This window comes from Amblyomma mixtum, chromosome 5 (genome assembly GCF_055824585.1).
Source record: "Amblyomma mixtum isolate Tamu chromosome 5, ASM5582458v1, whole genome shotgun sequence".
Lineage (NCBI taxonomy): Eukaryota > Metazoa > Arthropoda > Arachnida > Ixodida > Ixodidae > Amblyomma > Amblyomma mixtum.
In genome coordinates this window covers 3,625,464-3,643,834 of record NC_143016.1, presented here as the reverse complement: position 1 = coordinate 3,643,834, position 18,371 = coordinate 3,625,464, and the positions used below count along the sequence as shown (strand labels likewise).

Below are 18,371 nucleotides of genomic sequence, written 5' to 3'. Positions count from 1 at the left end.
AGTGGCAGTTAATAGTTGAACCCGAAATACACGAGAACGCGAGGGGAACAAAACTGATTGAAAACTCACTGAGATGAAAAAAAAACAACTAAATTGTGAGGTTTAATGTCCAGAAGCGACACATGTGCTCTGAGGGACATCGAGTTCGAGTAATTCGGCTTAATTTAGATCACCTGGGATTCTTTACTGTGCACTGACATCGCACAGCACACCTGCGCCTATTGCGCTTCACCTCCATCGAAAAGCGGCCGCCGCGACCGAGATTGAATACCTGGTCCTCCGGCTCAACGGCCAAGCGCCCTAAACAGTGTTGTTTAGTTCACACATTATCATAGTCGTTGAGGGTAGATTTCAGAAACGCTTCCAGAGCCTTTCTATACGTGCTGGCAGGTCATTCTGGAGAACGTTGCCTGTAGTGTAAAAAGGACCACCAGGGAGATATTTCATTTCGGAAGGGGGAGTTGGCCTCGCAGGATCCGGGGCAGCCACAACCGGTCACTGCTTGCCGATGACCTTCTGCAGTTGTTCGTGGTCAAAGCCCACAAGCCTGGCGGACTCTCGGAGCACTTCTTCGGCCAGGGTCCGGTTCATGAGCAGCGGGTTGCGGTAGGCCTCGTCGGCGGGCGCGCAGTCTTCAAAGTACTCGCCGCTGGTCTTCTCGAGGGCAGGGTCAACGGCCAGCCTGAGTGTCGTCTGCGCGCCTTCGAAGGCCGTCTGTTGATGAGGTGGGAAGAAAAATGCAACCATCTTGTGAGGAAAGAGAAGAGGAAGTACACGTCGTACTCTCGGTGGGCACCTGAATGACGTCGGGTCGGAAGAAACGAAAGAGGGAATGAAAGCAGGAAGAGAGACAGAAGAGCCGCCGCTGCGTACCACAGATTAATTTACGTGCACTGATAGCGCGTAGCGCATGGGTACCTTGCATTCCGCCTGCTTCTAAATGCGGACGCCTTGATCGGGATTTGATCCCGCTACCTTGACCTCAGCGGGAGAACGCCCACACAACTCAGCCAACGCGGCGGGTTAAAACAAACAAAAACACACACACACACACACACACACACACACACACACACACACACACACACACACACACACACACACACACACACACACACACACACACACACACACACACACACACAAACAGCGCTTCAGGGGCGCGTCTAGGCCTATTGAAGGGGCTGCGAACTGCCAGCGCCATCAGTCACGAGAAACACCTCGGTAACCGCAAAGCTCCCTGCTAGCGACGCCGTCCCGAAAGGAATTGTTCCAGACGCGGCACATGAGGGAGAGAAAAATATATAACACATTGCAGGAGTCCTCACCTTTCCTTTGGTGTGGGCCATAAGGTTGAACAGTACTTTCCGCAAGAACGACCCGTGGCTCGCTATCGGAGTCTGCACCAAACCAGGATGAAGGGCGTTCACCGTCACTCCTGCAAAAAGAGGTCGAAAGGATGGCCCTTCTGGAAGCCACAGTTGGAGCCACTTCAAGAGAAGGTGGATCCCCTGCTCGATATTTCTATACAGATGCCGCTTCGCATGAGGATGGGGTAACCCATGGTCACTCCACCACGTATTACTTTAACCGCAGCAGAACAGATAGCCGCGCATATTGCCATGATTGCGCATCACTGGGAGACTTAGACGACCGGGTGGACGGAAGAAAACACGATGGATGCTCCCAATAACAAATAGCACATTCCCTCTGTTTTTTTTTTTTTTTTTTTTTTTGCACAGTATAACAAACCGCTGTTCTTCTATTCCCTCTTAATTGTGCTATTCTAGTGTCAGTGTGAAAAATTGCCTTTTGAGCCTGGTACGACGATCTTATTGTTTGTCTAGCTATAATATATACCGAAGCTGACACGCTGTCCATCTGTTTCGTCGACGTTGAAAGGCTCCGCCATCTCTCGCGTGGTCTCTTCTCAGTGTTTGAAAACAGTTCAGTGTCATAAAAATATTTATCATATTAGCACTCTAAACTGCTCGTGAACAAAGGTCAACTACGATTACGTGCGATGACACTGTTCTGTTTACACAACTCACGGTTTTATTCACATAAACGTGCATGCTTGGCAATGAAATATGAGACTTCAATTAATGACTCCCTCGCATTCTAGACACTGATCTTTACAACCCGCAGTGCACATATACCTTGGCATCTTAGATGCTTAGTTTATGCAAGTGTTTCGTAGCAGCCCACCCAGGTTCTTTTTATTCCTTGCTGAAAACGTAACGTCCACGCCAATTCTTCCGCCCGCCTCATTAATTGGACGCTGAGGAATACTCCATATAATTCTTGTTCTTATTAAAAATTGATTAAATGGCTGTTTTTGTCCTGTTTAATGTTTGTCCTGCAGCAAATGACGCACTTATTGCTGAGAAAATTGCATTTCAATATTTTACCAGCACTTGATTCAAGATCGTGACGTCTACACCGAAAAGGACTCCGTGATTCCCGCTTTCAAGTGGATGGCGATGTAGCTTAGCCTCTGGGATCCGTGTATAAATATGCATCGACGCACAGCAGTAAACTTACCAATCTGGCTAGTGGTGTCGGCACCTGGATTTAATTTTTCAGTCATTATGACCTCGCTTATAAACGCTCCATTTTCACTGAAGGTACCGTTTTGCCGTTACGATGCCCTAATCTATCGATGGAGGCCAACTTCAGTTTTTTCTCAGTGGGCGTTTAAGATCCGGATGCAAGCAGGGAACTAACATTCATTCTTCTGTTGCTTTTCTGTTTTCGTGAACCGAATCCGGTTAGCAATACGCGGACTGAATCCGCAGCTTTTCAGACCCTTCATCAGCCTTTCAAGGGTAGAAAGAGCCACCACGCCAAGGTTGTGCGGCGCTTTTAGCTAGTTACCAGATAATAAAATCGTTCTGCCATTGTGTAAAAGCCCAACTGCAAGAGAGAACGTAGGGAAGACGCGACATTCACATTGCTTACCAACTTAGACTGGCCGACTTATAGTTACGGTCGCGCTGTGATGCAAACCTCTACAGCATGTTTATCGGGCTCCTCAGTCAGGTGAGACATTCTGTTCCTTCTTTTCACAATAGGCAGCTTGGTTAAAAGAATCAGTATCTATTTATATCTACATATTTGTATCTGCATTGCTTAATGGCATCAGCAATATTTTTTACAAATAACCTTCGAACCAACAGCATGAAAACAATGAATGCCATACACTAGACCTGACACCCACTGGTAGGCATGTAACAGGTATATAAAACGTCATTTTGACAACTCAACTTTTACGAGCATATTCTCATTGCCCTCCTTCGCATGGCACTTACCGTTCTTTCGCTTCGAAACTCTTTACAGCTGGCTAAAGCATCATACTCAGACTAAATGTTAACCGCTAGCACTATTTTGATGTTCCGAAAAACTCTGCCGAATAATGTCACATGCGTCGTTAGCAAACACAGCAAACGTCATTTGCACTGTGCTATAGATTTGCCACTCAGCAATGCTTGCACTAGTTGTTAGGTGTTTTTGGAACATATTCTGTTCTACAGCGCTTCTCTAACCGTGCTCTGGGTTATAGTGCCCTGTTCCAAGCTAAAAAAAAAAAAAGAGCACAAACTTTATTCTAGCCTTACGTACCTCCATGCATAGTTGTGATAATTCGCAGAATGTGGACGTTCTTTTACTGCAGCTTTCACAAGCGCGATAAGGGTGTTTAAATGGCCTTTATTTGTCCTGTGGTCTCAAACAATGGAAAGCGTGTTGATTTTGAGAAGAGTGGAAATATCGGTTTTTCAATCAGGTGTTAAGCCTTCATACTTTCTTTTTTTTTCTTAGCCCTCAACGTTGTAAAAAACATAATTTGTATGGTATAATGCAAAACGAACAAGAACAAACTGAATTAGGGCAAATCCGAATACAGTTACAAGAAACTTCAATGTTGAGCCATGTCAGAAGAGATGGTCTCATTGTGAGGTTACTCTACTATAATGCTGTCAGTATTGCTCTGAAGGCGCCGGATGAGTGATGCATCACGTGCAGTTACAAGGCCATGGCAGCTACTTAGAGCTCGCGCACGGCGAGGCTCTACCTGGGGCGCCGAATGACTGAAGAAGGTGCTGCCGGCGCAGGCAGCCGCGCGGCCACCGAAAGCTTAGTGAACCGGGCTTATTGTGCTCTTGGGCTTTCCTCTCGATTGTTGAGCAAGAGCTCAGGCTTGTTGATGTGACGTGCCTCACACTTCATATACGCCAAAAGCCAGGGCCGGCGCCGTATGGCCACGAGCATCGTGTGTACTCACCCGTGCCCTTGAGCTTTTCAGCCAGCGCCACGGTGAAGAGGCACATGGCCAGCTTGCTGTTGGCGTACACGGAGAGCGGGGTGCGCAGGGTCTGTCTGCCCCGCGCCTTCTCTTCCAGGTGGAACACGTCTCCGACGAGGTGCGAGTCGGACGCCACGTTCACCACCCTGCTCGGGGCACTCGCCTTCAGCTTCTCTGCGAATCCGCGCGGCCAAACGGTGCACGCTTCGTACAGCAGCAGGTAGTATCCTACGTGCCATTTAACCTCACAAAGTTGCACATGGGCTGTGAAAGATGCCGCATGGAGGGCTCGGCATTAATTTCGACCACTCGGGGTACTTTAACATGCACAGACAACGCATAGTAAACACGGGCGACTTTTTGCGTTTCGATTTCATCGCAAATGGGGCCGCCGCGGCCGGAATTCGATCGCGCATGCTTTAGCTCAGCTAATAAGCTAAAATAAGGTCATAACTACTGAGCTAGTGAGCGGTTGTTCAGCAATCCATGATTTATGCCGCACTAAAAAAAATAAGAGCCTTAAGAGAAAGGGGACTGTATACTACAAGACATTGGGATGAAGAGCGAGTGTCTACTGTGGGGTTGAAATAGGGGTATAAATGTGCTTTCCACGCGTATCCGGGGATTAGCGTCCAAACCATCGACCCCCCCCTCCTTCCGTAATCCCACTCGCTACCAAGCGCACGCCGACCACGGCAGGCCAAGCTCTGTGAGCAAAGGAACAACACGGGCTGACACAAAAAGTCATTTACTGCTACAACCAAAATAACGCCAGCTGGCAGCAAAATGCACTAAGAAGCGACGTCGTCCGAGTCGCCAGCAAGGTTACGAGCGAATGTTTGCCCACGCTAGGGCAGGGGAGAAGCTCCAAGCTCCCAGTGGGAGTGTGGAGTAGTAGCTGTATTTTGAAGATATGAGAATAGTTTAGTGGAAGAAATTTTAACGTGAGAGCTTTATACCCCCCTGCCGGAAAAAACTGTCCGGAGTCGGCAGCCTCGTCCGTTTGAAGTCTCGCAGCCGTAGCTGCGGAGCAACCGGCCACTCCGGCAACTTAGGTGGACCTAATTGAAGGGCTTTAGGTGGGCCACATAGGTCTGATGTGACCTTGTGGCGTCATCACAACCTGCCCACCGGATTATGAGCAAACTGACCACCGTGGCAAGTGGAATGATTTAATAACGAGTGTTCGCGAGAGGTTGCTCGGGAAGAGCAGCCTGGGTCACACAAGCCCCACCAGTGGTAGTCCCTGCCGTCGCAGGAAAATGGCGCATCGCTTGTTCGCTGCGCCAGGATTGGTATGAGGACTCCAAGGGATCTATGAATGTAAAACCGAGAATTACCAATTCCTCATATAGGGGCATTAACCCATTAATGCTGTCGCGCCATACCTTCAAGGCGGAGCTTAAGAGTCTCCTCCAGTTTTTTTATCTTTAATGTTTTAACTGAATGAAAGATTATTTCATTTGATGTAAAGCACACTGAGGGAAACAGATATGCCGTAGAACACCTCAAGAACTGAAAGTTATGTTGCTTATGGCGACCGAGAAATTGAGGCATAAGGAAGTACAAGAAAGTTATATAGGCATAATTCTCGGTTGTCCACTCTACACGTGATTAGAAAACGCTGCCCGGAAAAGTAAAAGTTCCAGTAGTCATCATCATCATCATCATCACCCGCAGCATCAGCCTGACTACGCCCACTGCAGGCCAAGCAATGGCTTCCCCATGTCTCTTAAATTAACCCTGTCCTTTGCAAGCTGCGATCACCGTATCCTCGCAAACTTCTTAATCTCATCCACCCACCTAACTTTCTGCCACCCCCTGCTACGCTTGCCTTCTCTTGGAATCCACTCCGTTACCCTTAAGGACCAGCAGTTATCTTGCCTTCGCATTACATGCCCTGCCTAAGCCCATTTTTCCCTCTTGATTTATACCAGGATGTCATTAACCCGCGTTTGTTCCCGCACCCACCTCGCCCTCTTCCTGTCTCTTAACGTTACACCTATCAATTTTCTTTCCATAGCTCGCTGCGTTGTCCTTAACTTAAGCTCAATCCTCTACGTTAGCCTGCACGTTTCTGCCCCATAGGTGAGTACCGGTTAGATACAGCTGTTATATAGCTATCTCTTGAAGGATATTGGTAAACTGCCGTTCATGATCTGAGAGCTGCAGTGCGGCCGCTAAATACAGGTATACCTTCCCGTATTTTTACTTATGGCTCTCCTACACTATGATTTCATAATGCCTGCATGATTGATAAGGTTTCGCAAGAGTCAAGTGCTTTCTCGTAATCTATGAAGACTATATAGGGGTTGGTTATACTCTGCACATTTCTGTATTCTTTATTCTCAAGTTCTCTTTATTAACTCTTATCTGAAGTTTTTCCCAAGAAGTACTCTCGTGCCAAAAAAAAGCTTCTCCCTGAAAAGTGCTTGGAATGTAGCGGTGCAGTGTATCCTTCCCAAGCAACCCGCCGCGGTGGCCCATTGGTTACGGCGCTCGGCTGCTGACCCGAAAGACGCGGGTTCGATCCCGGCCGCGGCGGCTGAATTTCGATGAAGGCGAAATTCTAGAGGCCCGTGTGCTGTGCGATGTCAGTGCACGTTAAAGAACCCCAGGAGGTCGAAATTTCCGGAGCCCTTCACTACGGCGTCTCTCATAGCCTCAGTCGCTTTGGGACCTTAAACCCCCATAAACCAAACCAAACCAAACCTTCCCAAGCTGAAATCTCACGCAGAGCGCGAGTGGCAAGCCAGGGAAACCTTCTTGCACGGGTTTATGATAACCTATAATCCCAAGTCATCCGCACACGGAACCCCGTTCCGAAAATTTTGCCTCATCATTCTATGCTTGGAACTGAAGGCCTCATTCGTATTTCACTTCAAATGCTATAAATTTGAGAAAAATAGGAAAAGTCGTTCTCTAGTGAGGCCACTGGGTCTTTAACCTGATATGTGAACAGAAAATCTGACGTGAGACCCGGGATCAAAGTTTTTTTTTTTTTTTTTTTTTAAGAAGTAACTGCAACGCTGAAGTAACCGCGAATTCCAGCTTATGAAAGTGGGAGCTGGTTGAATATGAAAGGTACCGTGGCCGAATATGTGAATCGAGAAAGCGCGACATTTAGTACTCGTACAGTTCCACAGATACAATTTTGGCCACCTTCTACACACTGTGGTTTTGAAGTAAGACGTCATGAGTGAGGGAAAGGTCGTAAACGCTTACCCAACAGCAGCAGAGTGATGAGGACCGGAGATAAGTGGTTGGTCTGGAAGCACACCTCGTACCCGTCCTTCGTGTATGTCAGCTCTGTAGAATCTTCACAGCCAAATGCACGAAAGACGGAGTCAAGTAATTTACAAAAGGAAATGTTATTTGTACTCGCGACAGTGAGTTTCATGCAGTCAGCTTCCGCTAATTAAAATCGCATGGGACAACAAGGATTAGTGCAAGTTTTCCAAAGATTCGTATTTGGAGCCACTATGGCCTGATCCGGCATTTCTAAAAAATGGCAGGTCGCTCTAATCTCGAGGCTATTTGACTAAAGGAACCTGAAATAGAAGCAGCTTCTTTTTTATTGCATCAAAGATGCAACGATGACGATAATTAGAGATAACAAAAATCATCTGAAATTCAATATAAAGGAAGGTAAACTAGCCGGAAGACACCCAGGAAAGAAAACAGCTCAAACCCTGATTCAGTAGTTGTGTTTCAGTTGTGCACATGACGGGAAAAACTAAAGCTTTCCTTAAGGAGCATCCCTGATCGTTTCTGGCCCATGCTGACGATCCCAGCCAGGCAAAGCTGTTATATATGGCCTCGCTCTTCTGTCGAGAATGAAACAGCGAAACAGGCAGGCCAGCTAAGCAGAGCTGTTCCCCTCTAGCAACGCTGCACATACAAGCAGCGCAGGACAGTGAAAAGGCACATCGCTGACCGTTAATCAGGGCGGCGTTGTGGATGAGCACGTCCAGCCTGTCCTCGGTTTTGTTGACGTCATCGCAGAACGCGCGCACGGACTCGAGTGAGTCGAGCACGAGCTTCTTGACGACCACGTGCTGCTTGGTCTCGTCGTGGATGTGCTGGGCGACGGCCCTGGCCTTCTCCACATTGCGACAGGCTAGGATGACGCGGGCCTTGCGCCGGGCCAATTCCTTGGCCGTCTCCAGGCCGATGCCTGCAGCGTGGAGAGAGTCAGCGGTTGTCACCGGGGGGCGCACCTTTAAACGATCGGGCGATGACACACGTGCAGGGTGTAGGAAGCAAAATATTTTGCTAGAATGCAGCAGTATCGACCCAGATGTCAATACAGGCTTAGCCACTCTCCCTAAGGCCTTAGAGTTTAGCGATAACAAAGGTAATGTGAATGAGTCTGTGATAGACGCTAGCAAAAAGGGAGTGGAAGATTGGTGGCTCAAAAGCAAGTGTTTACGCAAGGATACAAGTGAAGCATTAAAAATCGAAGAAACAGAAAAAAAGACAGCATTTATATGTAGAGAAAAATGGTGAATTTATAGGTAATACCGCTAAATTTGTCAGATTGACTATAGAAATATAAAGAAAAATTAATACCGAGCATAATGGTACCTACCACCACCCCGTTTCAAAAGTGATGCTCCTAAAATCCCACCACATCCTGTCCAGTCCCTTCCACTAAGACGACCCAGTAAGCGATACATCGCGCGTCGAAGAAACAAGCCTAGCACAGTGGCGCTTACCGGGATGCACATCGTGGAATGCGCATGTATTGGACTGTTAAACGGTGCGCGAATTCCCGTAAACCACATCACACGCCGTATGAAGCGCGCGCGTATGCGCAGTATAGTGGATTATGATTGCAAAGGCACGGAAAAAGCCTTCAGGCAAAGAGAAGGCCGCGGGAGCGAAGGGAACGCACTTGCGAAGGGTCGCAGAGAGGTCTTCGTTTAGAGAGCCAAAATGTATTCCATGGGTCGATGTACTGTAACTATTCCTGTTCGATTCCATTTTATTTTCTTTTCATTTCTCGCTTTCTGCGACTTTATCAGGTGTCGTCACGACACGCGTTCCCTCTTCGTCGTAGTCCAATGAGAGCGGGAAGGTGCGCCTGTTTATGGGAAGTGTTTGACTCTGGTGAGACACTTTGAATGATGTTTTATGTTCCACTTTAAGTTTCCTTGTGATTTTTTTACATTTGTGCAAGAGCTTCGAGTAAACAAATGTATCGACAGCCTTTGTGCATTTAGTGAATATTACGTCAGTATGGTCCGAAGTGTACAAAATTACGCACATTATGCCCAAGTCCTGACAATTGTGAAATGGCACTAAGACCACTGCGGAAACCATGCTAAGACAAAGTGTTGCTGGTTTCCATAAACGCGTTGATAATGTGTGGGGACGCGACTCGTCCCCTGTGGTTCGCTTCCCCGCAGTGCACCCTGAACTGGTTCGCTTCCCCTCAATGCACCCTCCTTAGTTGTGTTACTTTAACTAACAGGGGAGGGCGCTCGCGTCGTAGCTACACGAGCGCCACGGTGGCGTGTTTGCTGCGCGCGCGGAGGAGAGACGGTCCTCTTGTGCTTACGGCCGGGGAAGCGCGTGGACGTTCGGCGCAAGGCTCCGCTCTTTGCCGGCGGGCGACCTCGTGCAGAAACGTGTTCCCGTCAGCTCGTCCCCTCTGGCCTCGGAGTTTTCCCTTGCCCTAGCGTGGGCGAACATTCGCTCGTAACCGTGCTGGTGAGTCGGACGTCCTCGATTCTTCAGTGTATTTTGTTGCTAGTTGGCGTTATTGTTGTTGCAGCAATAAATGCCTTGTTTGTGTCAACCAGTGTGTCGTTCCTTTGTTCCCTCAGAGCAAGGCCCGCCGTGGTCGGCATGCGCTCGGTAGCGTATGCGACCACGGGGTGGGGTCCGGCGGTTTTGAACTGTGTCAGCCGCGGTTAAGTTGGGAGAACATATTTATATCTCCCCAATTATTTAAGACCCCACAAATGTTACAAATAATATGCTCTGATATCTTGCGGCAGATGAATGTTAAGAAACTATGTCTGTTTTGAGAGCGAGCAGGAATAGGTGAACTTTTGCAATCTTGGGATCTGAAGTAACGGAGGAAGTTAGAAATGGTTTCTGGAAAATAGACGCCAGAAAACTACAGGTCAGCCGAATGCTGCATTAAGGATCAGTTGTAAATAATTTCAGGACCATAGAGTAATTAAGAATCGAACACAAAACTAAAATTAAGGTCGATCCCGGTCGCATTTCAATAGAGGCGAAATGCTAGAGAACCATGTACTGTGCAATGCCAGTGCGTGTTAAACAGGGGGTTAACTCTTTCCCGAGCCCTCCACTATACAGCGTCTCTCATGGCCTGAGTTGCTTTGGGACGTTAAACCCCATAAAAAAAAAAAACTACTAAATTTAAGGTGCCTTGTAGAGATCTTCTGAAGAAAGCGATTGAAAAGTTCGAGCCGTTACTGAAAGAGGAAACGCCGAAATAATCCCCTGAAGACGCGGACAGAAAATAAGCGTTTAAGTTTTCTGCGACAGCGACTACGTAATTAGTTGTTACAACACTAATTTTTAAGATATCAGGCGTTGCCAATGCAGGCAACTGATTTATATTTTACTCATCCACGTACTTAAAGCCACATACTTACGTGCGCTTGCTCGAGAAAATGGCTGAAAGTGCGTGGATGAGCAAAAAATAAATCGATTTTAAGTCCGGCGACAGAGTGCGTGTGTGCCTTCTAGTCATGTGTCTTGGTTTTCACTGATTTTTTGCTAGAACATGGTGCAATTTATGCGCTTTACTTTCAGGTTCCTTTCGCTGCTGTTAACAAATTATAGGCCACAAAGGCAGGTGAGGCGTCGCACTGACGATCTGCCCAGTAACCACGGGAAACGATGCGCCAGTCTGCTGTGATTTTGTTTTATCCTTCTTTTATCGAAGACACGATTGTTGGCGAGCTCTCGCTTCTTCTCGAAAGTCAGTGCGGAAAAAAAAGGGGTTATCTTCCACTCAGCGGGCCCTTCGAGTTAGAGCTCACCTGAAGTGGCGCCCGTGACGATGACGGTCTTTCCTTCCATCGAGGTCACCGAGAAGCACATTGCGGGCCGCTCGAACAGGTGGCTCAAGGCCAGGGCGGGAATCCTGGCGAGGAAGACCCACTCTGCGACCAGGGCCCGTAGTCGTTCCAGCAACGGGGCATCTTTGGGCTCCGGACCGCTTCGTGCGGCGTTCATCATTGAGGCGAGTTGCTCCTTGCCGCCGTCCCCTGGTGGGAAGTTGTTCCAGGAGGCGAATAACTCCCTGACGCGACACATGCACGAAAAGAAAGGAAAGTGCGGTAGCTCATGTTTAATGAAACAGGCGAAGCTCACGGTCAGGGCTTGATTTACTGTTCGTGTTCTTTGTTCTTGCCTCTAGTCTGTTAAGTTGCGCTGACGACTGAATGTGAAATAATTTGTTGCGCACATAAAAACGTCCTTGATTGTGTGCCCAACTGAATGTCACTCTTGCTAGCGGTGCACGCAGACGAGGAAGCGAGCGGGGGGTGTCTCGTCTTAATTCTTTGGGTTGGCTTGTATATTTGTCATCATGCATTCGCATTTTCCGAGAGCTGTGATTGACTGCAGGAACAAAAGGATTTGTATATTTCTTGCTGGTTCAGGGCACAGATGTTTCTGTATTAAAATTTCCGTGCACGCTTAAGGTCTCTAGGCAAAGTTGCTTGGCAGAAAAAGAATGCAGCCCATGCTTAGAGTCTCCAAAATAAAAGATAACAAAATGTTGGTCATTGTGTAAGACGGCGTGAGAATGAGACGAAACACAACGAGCGCTAATGGGATTTGCGGCATCGGCCTTCTTGTGTGCGTGACTACGCTAATTGTTTCCCGCCATGAACACTGCAGTGTATGAGACACTCATTATCATACATCCTCGTCATTGATTGATGTGGCAGCGTAGAAACAGGCGCACCAAATACTAAATAGAGGAGGTTTGCAACTTTCCACCTGAAGAAGTGAAGAGGAACGCCGCCTGCCGTCTCAGGAAAAGGGAGAGGTGGTCTGAGAAATGATAGAGCAAAAAAGAAAAAAAAAAGAAATACGGTGCTAGGCCTGTTTTGTCATTTTTTCTGCTGTATTGTTCATTGCTGCAGCCGCTAGGCTTGTTGACAATTATTCTACCGAGGATATACGTCATACATACAAGTGCAGAAACGTCATCATGTTTGGGAATATATAGTCCAAGGTTCGACGGAACACCGCCTGGTCAGGGCGAAGCATGATTTATTCACAAATGAAAATTGGGTCACTGACCAAGTCGAAAGATGAAAAATGACGTTTCGGGTCCCATACGGGGCCCTTGATCACAATAAGGCTGTCACAGAAGAAGGGATGGTTATATACGCTTCAGAATCTTCTGCATTCTTTTCACGTAAATATGATGTAGCGTGCCCTGATTCTTGTTTAGCGTGTTGGCCGTTGTCTGGATGATTAGGGATTCTAGATGAAGTCTTGCAGATAGGTTTCTTTCCGTCGCCAAGATTTGCACCTCATCCCAGCCTATCTCGTGGCCAGTGGACAGCACGTGCTCTGCAACTGCATTTTTTGCTGCGCGCTTGTTTCTGACGTCGCCCTGGTGCTCCTTCATGCGCCGCTGGAAGTTCCCGGTTTCCCCAATGTAGACGGAGGGGCAGTCGCTGCAAGGGATCCTATAAACAACGCCAGTGAACTTGGCACGTGGTAGCGGGTCCTTCACGTTGACCACATCGGCTCGCAGTTTGCTGGTTTGCACGTGTGCAATGTGCACTCCGTGTGTGTGTAAACACGGAGTGCACATTGCACACGTGCAAACCAGCAAACTGCGAGCCGATGGGGTCAACGTGAAGGACCCGCTACCACGTGCCAAGTTCACTGGCGTTGTTTATAGGATCCCTTGCAGCGACTGCCCCTCCGTCTACATTGGGGAAACCGGGAACTTCCAGCGGCGCATGAAGGAGCACCAGGGCGACGTCAGAAACAAGCGCGCAGCAAAAAATGCAGTTGCAGAGCACGTGCTGTCCACTGGCCACGAGATAGGCTGGGATGAGGTGCAAATCTTGGCGACGGAAAGAGACCTATCTGCAAGACTTCATCTAGAATCCCTAATCATCCAGACAACGGCCAACACGCTAAACAAGAATCAGGGCACGCTACATCATATTTACGTGAAAAGATTGCAGAAGATTCTGAAGCGTATATAACCATCCCTTCTTCTGTGACAGCCTTATTGTGAACAAGGGCCCCGTATGGGACCCGAAACGTCATTTTTCATCTTTCGACTTGGTCAGTGACCCAATTTTCATTTGTGAATAAATCATGTTTGGGAATGCTGCAGTCCATAAAACGGGGTGGGGTTTTATCGTATTTAAAGCATGTAGACGTAAGAAAGCATGTGTTCAATATGTGTCTCTTCTTTCTAGCACCTGCACGTGCACCCAACAGCGTTTCTCGCTCTTCATCTTGACACCCTATCTCCACTGGACGGCTGGCGCGACGTCCTCCTCCCATTGGTTGCAGCTTGCGCGATGTTCCTTCGAACTAACCCGAGCTTACCCGAGTTACTCTGAAGCTTCACACAAGGTTCTTCGTTGGGTTTGACCCCGTTAAGTAGTGCTTTTGCTGTAAGCAAGGCTTATGTCAGCCATTTCTTTTTTGTACAGTTTGTATGCCTATCTATATGACCTCAGCAGATTTCACTGAGGCTCCTTGACGGACGCCTCAATTAAAAATAAAAAAAAAGCAGTGGGCTTTACGCGCATTATTGCGACGAAAACAACGCCATAACCAGGTTGTTTTCTTTGCTCGTCGTCAGAAAACAGGCGCTATATCTTTGTCAAGTGCGCAGTTTAACTGGCAACTGGCGGCTATCCGCACCTGAATTGTCGCATAGACTTTCCAAGGATGTGCAAAAATAGTAATTGTTTTCGTTAACGCCTGCGCGTCGGGTGGTTCAAGTTTGGTGCGCAGATTCGACACATAACTTTTATGAACGTGCGGGAGTCCGTATTTAGAGGGGAATTCACGGCGTTTTCTTTCCTGAGGGCTGAACGCACGAAAGATGCCCTTTCCTCGTCGCTCAAGGCTGCAGGTGTAGTGTACTGCTAGAAGGCAGCCCTCTGACAGCGTTATTAGGGCTAGGCGTACTTCATTTGCCCTCACCTGGCACAGGAAGCGTTGTGAATGAAATATAAATAAAGAAACGCACCCGGAAAGCGCCGCCGCAAAAACATCTATACAGCACGAGCTGCGACACGATCGCTTCGTTACAGGCAGGCCCTGCGTGAGCTGGTCAGCGGCTGCTTCGCTATAAAAATCCACGAGGAATGAAAAAAATGTGCTAATAGGGCAACACCTGCGCATATTTGAGCTCAGGATGTTGCAAATATACGAACAACAACGAAAAAGGAAAACCTTGATTTCTGCGAGGAGAATTTCTATTTATGCAACCAATGTATCATTAAGAATCGTCGAGATCTCAAGAATGGGGAGGTCTTGAAACTTTACTAATACAGCTGTGTGGCATTGTTATGGGAGTTGTCAGTTATGAGTATTACATCAGGGAGGGCATCGCAAAAGAATGACACCTTAAATTACAAGCAGCATAAAGTCCTTGCAATTTAATGTATTTCGTAAATTAGAGCGTCGAAAATTTCCACGCTTTAGAGAAGGCTCCTCAGTTTGTCTATAGCGGCGGGCACTACGGAGGGTTGTTTCTAGGCGCAGCTTAGGCATAAACGTGGTTGTTTTGAAATTTCACTATAAACTCCAGCTTGCTTGTCGATGATGGTAACCCTGTGTGAGTCATTGCGTCTTGCTCGACGATGTAATAGGACCAAATGAAGAAAACGGTTAGACTGAATGCGGGGCGACGGACGGTGGACGCGCACCTTAGAGAGAATTTGAAATAAATGATAACGTCATTTTGTACTTGAACAACGGATGAATGACGAAACTAAAAGCTCAATTATTTGCATAAACTACTACAGGCAAGCAAGACTCAGCGATTAGCATGCGGTTTGAGAAGAAAATAAGCTACAAACGTTCGCACTGTCGCAAAGGTTTTAACTACAAAGCGGCTCCAATATTGCATTTTTCGTGGTCGTCAATTTTCAGCACTACTCGATACTTTAGATACAAAAATGGTCTTTTAATCATGCGTAAAAGGGAAAAGAGATAACGGTATGTGATTGCTTTTTCCTTGCACTATTTTTCCTGCGCTGTCTGTTCGTAAGCAGTGGTTCGAAGGCACGTAATGAATGCAAGGCCACTATGAAAAAAGAATATTTTCGTCCGAAACTTCGCGGTTCGTACCATCCACCCGTCTGTGTGCATGTTAGCAGTCACAGCGAAGACATGGGACAATAGAGAAGGGCGAGACGAATTATAACGAAAATGAGTTCGAGTAAATCATTACATCGCCCCCCTCCTCCTCTGTGCGTAACACATCACCATAACGCACGCCTATTAAGGCCTGTCATTAAGGTGAAGTTCATACACAAAACTCCTCGCGCTTCCGTTAGTGGTGCGTACTCGGCGGTGGTTATCAACAAATAGCGCCTCGTATTTACGTGGGCCCAGGCAAACCACCTCTTTTGTAAAAGAGGCTCGGTGCCTGGTAAGAGCTACGCTGCAATGACCCTGCAAACGCTCCACTACACAGCGTGCAAACCTGCACCCAGCTCTTTTAGCCTTGCAGCCGTAACCAAATGAACTCGCGCACTGACACTTACCGCCGCTTCCGTCTCGTCAACATACAAACAAACATGCAACAGGGCTCCTAAGCTGTATTTCTGCTGCAAAACACTCACAACAACATACGAGTGTGGCGGCGAAGCAACGGAGTAAACGGGGCAGTTCCGAGAACATGGTCTTGTGTGCTTGAACCTGTTTGCGATGCACCAACACGCCCAACAGTCTGTGCTCCGGTGCAGTTCCGCGGACAAATCGTTCTTGGACTAACCTGGACTAACTCGCGGCGCCGCCGCAGCGTGGCGTTGATTGCGTGGAAATATCCAGTTGACTATAATATGGGCATGATTACAAATAAAAATCAAACAGAGGATGCCGGTGAAATATGCCCTCTACGCGCAAAAAAAGTATCTCACATGATGCCCGCATTTTATGGCTACAGTGTCACACCTCTATAAAACTCTCAGCACAGTACATTTCACGTTGTACGATTCAGGGCAGTTTCATCTGCGCACTGAGGGTCGAAATGAGAATCTCCCTTCCTTTAGGCGTGGCGGCTAAACTTCAAATTTTGAACTTTCACATCGATTCTGTAACGAAGTCATCTCCGCTTTCCTCATGCATTTCCATACGACATGAGTCACGGGCTGTTTCCATTTAGACCACATTTGAGGGTGGCCTCGTCTGCCATAGCGAAAATTTGATTCACCAGTTTTGCGACTCTTTTGCGAAGCAAGAACATCTCAGGACATTTTCACTCTTACTGATCAGGCGAGAGATGAAAGAAAGCCCTTTCGTGCGGAAGACAGTAATCGATTGCCGTTATAACAAAATGCAGTACAGGCGTGCCGCTTAGCAGTGACGAGCATCGCCCGCCCATCGACGAATGGTGCGCTAGGGCGCTAAAGCGCCGAAGGTAGCTTACCGTCGCTGCCGACGCGGTGCCACAAATGACGTCTGACAGCGACTCAGGTAGGAGGTCGTTTATTGCACACTCATTCGGAGGAGAGTCAATACGCAGCCGGCGTCCTTGGCGGCTCCCGTGGGGGAAGGAGGACGCTATGCTGACCCTCGCTCGGAGTGCGAGACTGTTCCGACGCATCGAGAGTTGACCACGTGTTCCTAGACGTACCTCCCTGACAGAGAACGCAGCGAACAAAACAACTGTGAAAGGAGACAGGTGTGGAGGCTTCCAACCCGATGGAGGTCGGTAAAAAAGCGACGCAGGATCGAAGGTCAGCCACCGACAGATGGATGTCGCGGACGACGCGAGACAACCCGTGCGATACGCTGCGCCCGAACTACGACTGGCCCGCACCGAGCGGCACTCTGCTGTATGACAGTGATGGCTTTGTGATCTTTTGTTTCTACTGCTCTCAATGCACTTTCTGGGAGAGAATGTCGAAAAAGGTTTTCCTCGGAAGGGTATAAGCGTTCCGATATTGAACCGGTTCTTTTGTATTTTTTCCTTTACTCCACACCTCTCGCTATATTCAATCTAGAGCTGCTTAAGGAAGAAGCAAGAAGCAGCCGTGGGGAACACCGTCAACGTCAAGGACATTTCCGCCCTTGTCTCTGTTGGCTGCCAAGTAGGGAGAGGTGCCAGGGCCTTGCATGTTTTCTCAAGTTTAGCCTTCGTTTTCTTTGGTTTCCGGTTTCCTATTTAGAACGAAACGTTGCCGTTACTTGTGGCGTATAGGATTTACCGATTCCCAGCACCTTTTCGTAGCCCCCCCCCCCGAATTGAAAAACCATGTTTGAATGGGTGATTAAGATTCAGATACTGAGCTGAAATCGTCTATCAGCAAATCGTCTATCAAGCTGCTATCAGCAGCAGCAACGGGTGCGGTTCCGCGTGGTTAAGGGCAGCTCTGCAAGGCCTCCGCAGCAGGCGCTCCGTCAATGGTTGAGGCTTCGCGCATACCCCGGGTTTTTAAGCTTTGCTAGTGAAGTAGCGCTTTCGCGCTGAAATTACGAAGGTACTTCTCGTGCTGGACAGCCGTGCGGCGCACCACGGTCAGCCTCCGCTGACTCGTGACCGCGCTCTTATGCCACCGAACGCGACAAGCGAGATCAGCCACTCGACATGGCGATAATTTATGTGCTCAAGGTGTACTCTCGGTGGAGCGTCACCAGCGACGCTGATAGCAATCAAACAACCAGGTGCTGAAGTTCCAGTTCGGATCTATCTATTCCCCTCCATGGAATGATAAGGTGTCATGGATGAAACGGACTGCAAAGTGCATCAATAATTGCTTCCGTGAAGTAGAGTTTATAGAACCAGGAACGATGGAAGAAGCTGTCGGACACCCACGTTATCGGACTCGTGTGGATTTATGGAAATGATGCACGATTG

The 18,371-nt window shown here is 48.1% G+C and overlaps 1 protein-coding gene across 5 annotated transcripts; it reads right to left on the bottom strand.

The window, feature by feature from the left end:
• Positions 1 to 74: 74 nt before the first annotated feature.
• LOC149341153 (retinol dehydrogenase 11-like) lies at positions 75 to 17,283 on the bottom strand. Of its 5 annotated transcripts, none has more exons than XM_089543048.1 (7): positions 16,941 to 17,283; positions 11,329 to 11,556; positions 8,241 to 8,480; positions 7,529 to 7,621; positions 4,283 to 4,477; positions 1,329 to 1,438; positions 75 to 714 (listed from the first exon to the last, which is right to left on the bottom strand). In XM_089543048.1, exons 2-7 carry the CDS (start codon positions 11,525 to 11,527, stop codon positions 496 to 498), a joined length of 1,056 nt encoding a protein of 351 aa, XP_089399174.1. In that variant the 5' UTR covers positions 11,528 to 11,556; positions 16,941 to 17,283; the 3' UTR covers positions 75 to 495. The 5 variants fall into 5 exon arrangements, with proteins under 5 accessions (XP_089399174.1, XP_089399172.1, XP_089399175.1 ...); XM_089543046.1 differs by having other exon boundaries at positions 11,329 to 11,591; positions 16,941 to 17,277; XM_089543049.1 differs by lacking the exon at positions 16,941 to 17,283 and adding an exon at positions 16,145 to 16,830.
• Between the last annotated feature and the right edge of the window lie 1,088 nt (positions 17,284 to 18,371).

Excerpts from the sequence above, each read along its gene's own strand:
- LOC149341153 (XM_089543045.1), bottom strand. Across the intron at positions 4,478-7,528 it reads CATCACTCTGCTGCTGTTGG|AGAAGCTGAAGGCGAGTGCC; the intron begins GTAAGCGTTTAC and ends GCGGATTCGCAG. Across the intron at positions 715-1,328 it reads TGGCCCACACCAAAGGAAAG|ACGGCCTTCGAAGGCGCGCA; the intron begins GTGAGGACTCCT and ends CCTCATCAACAG.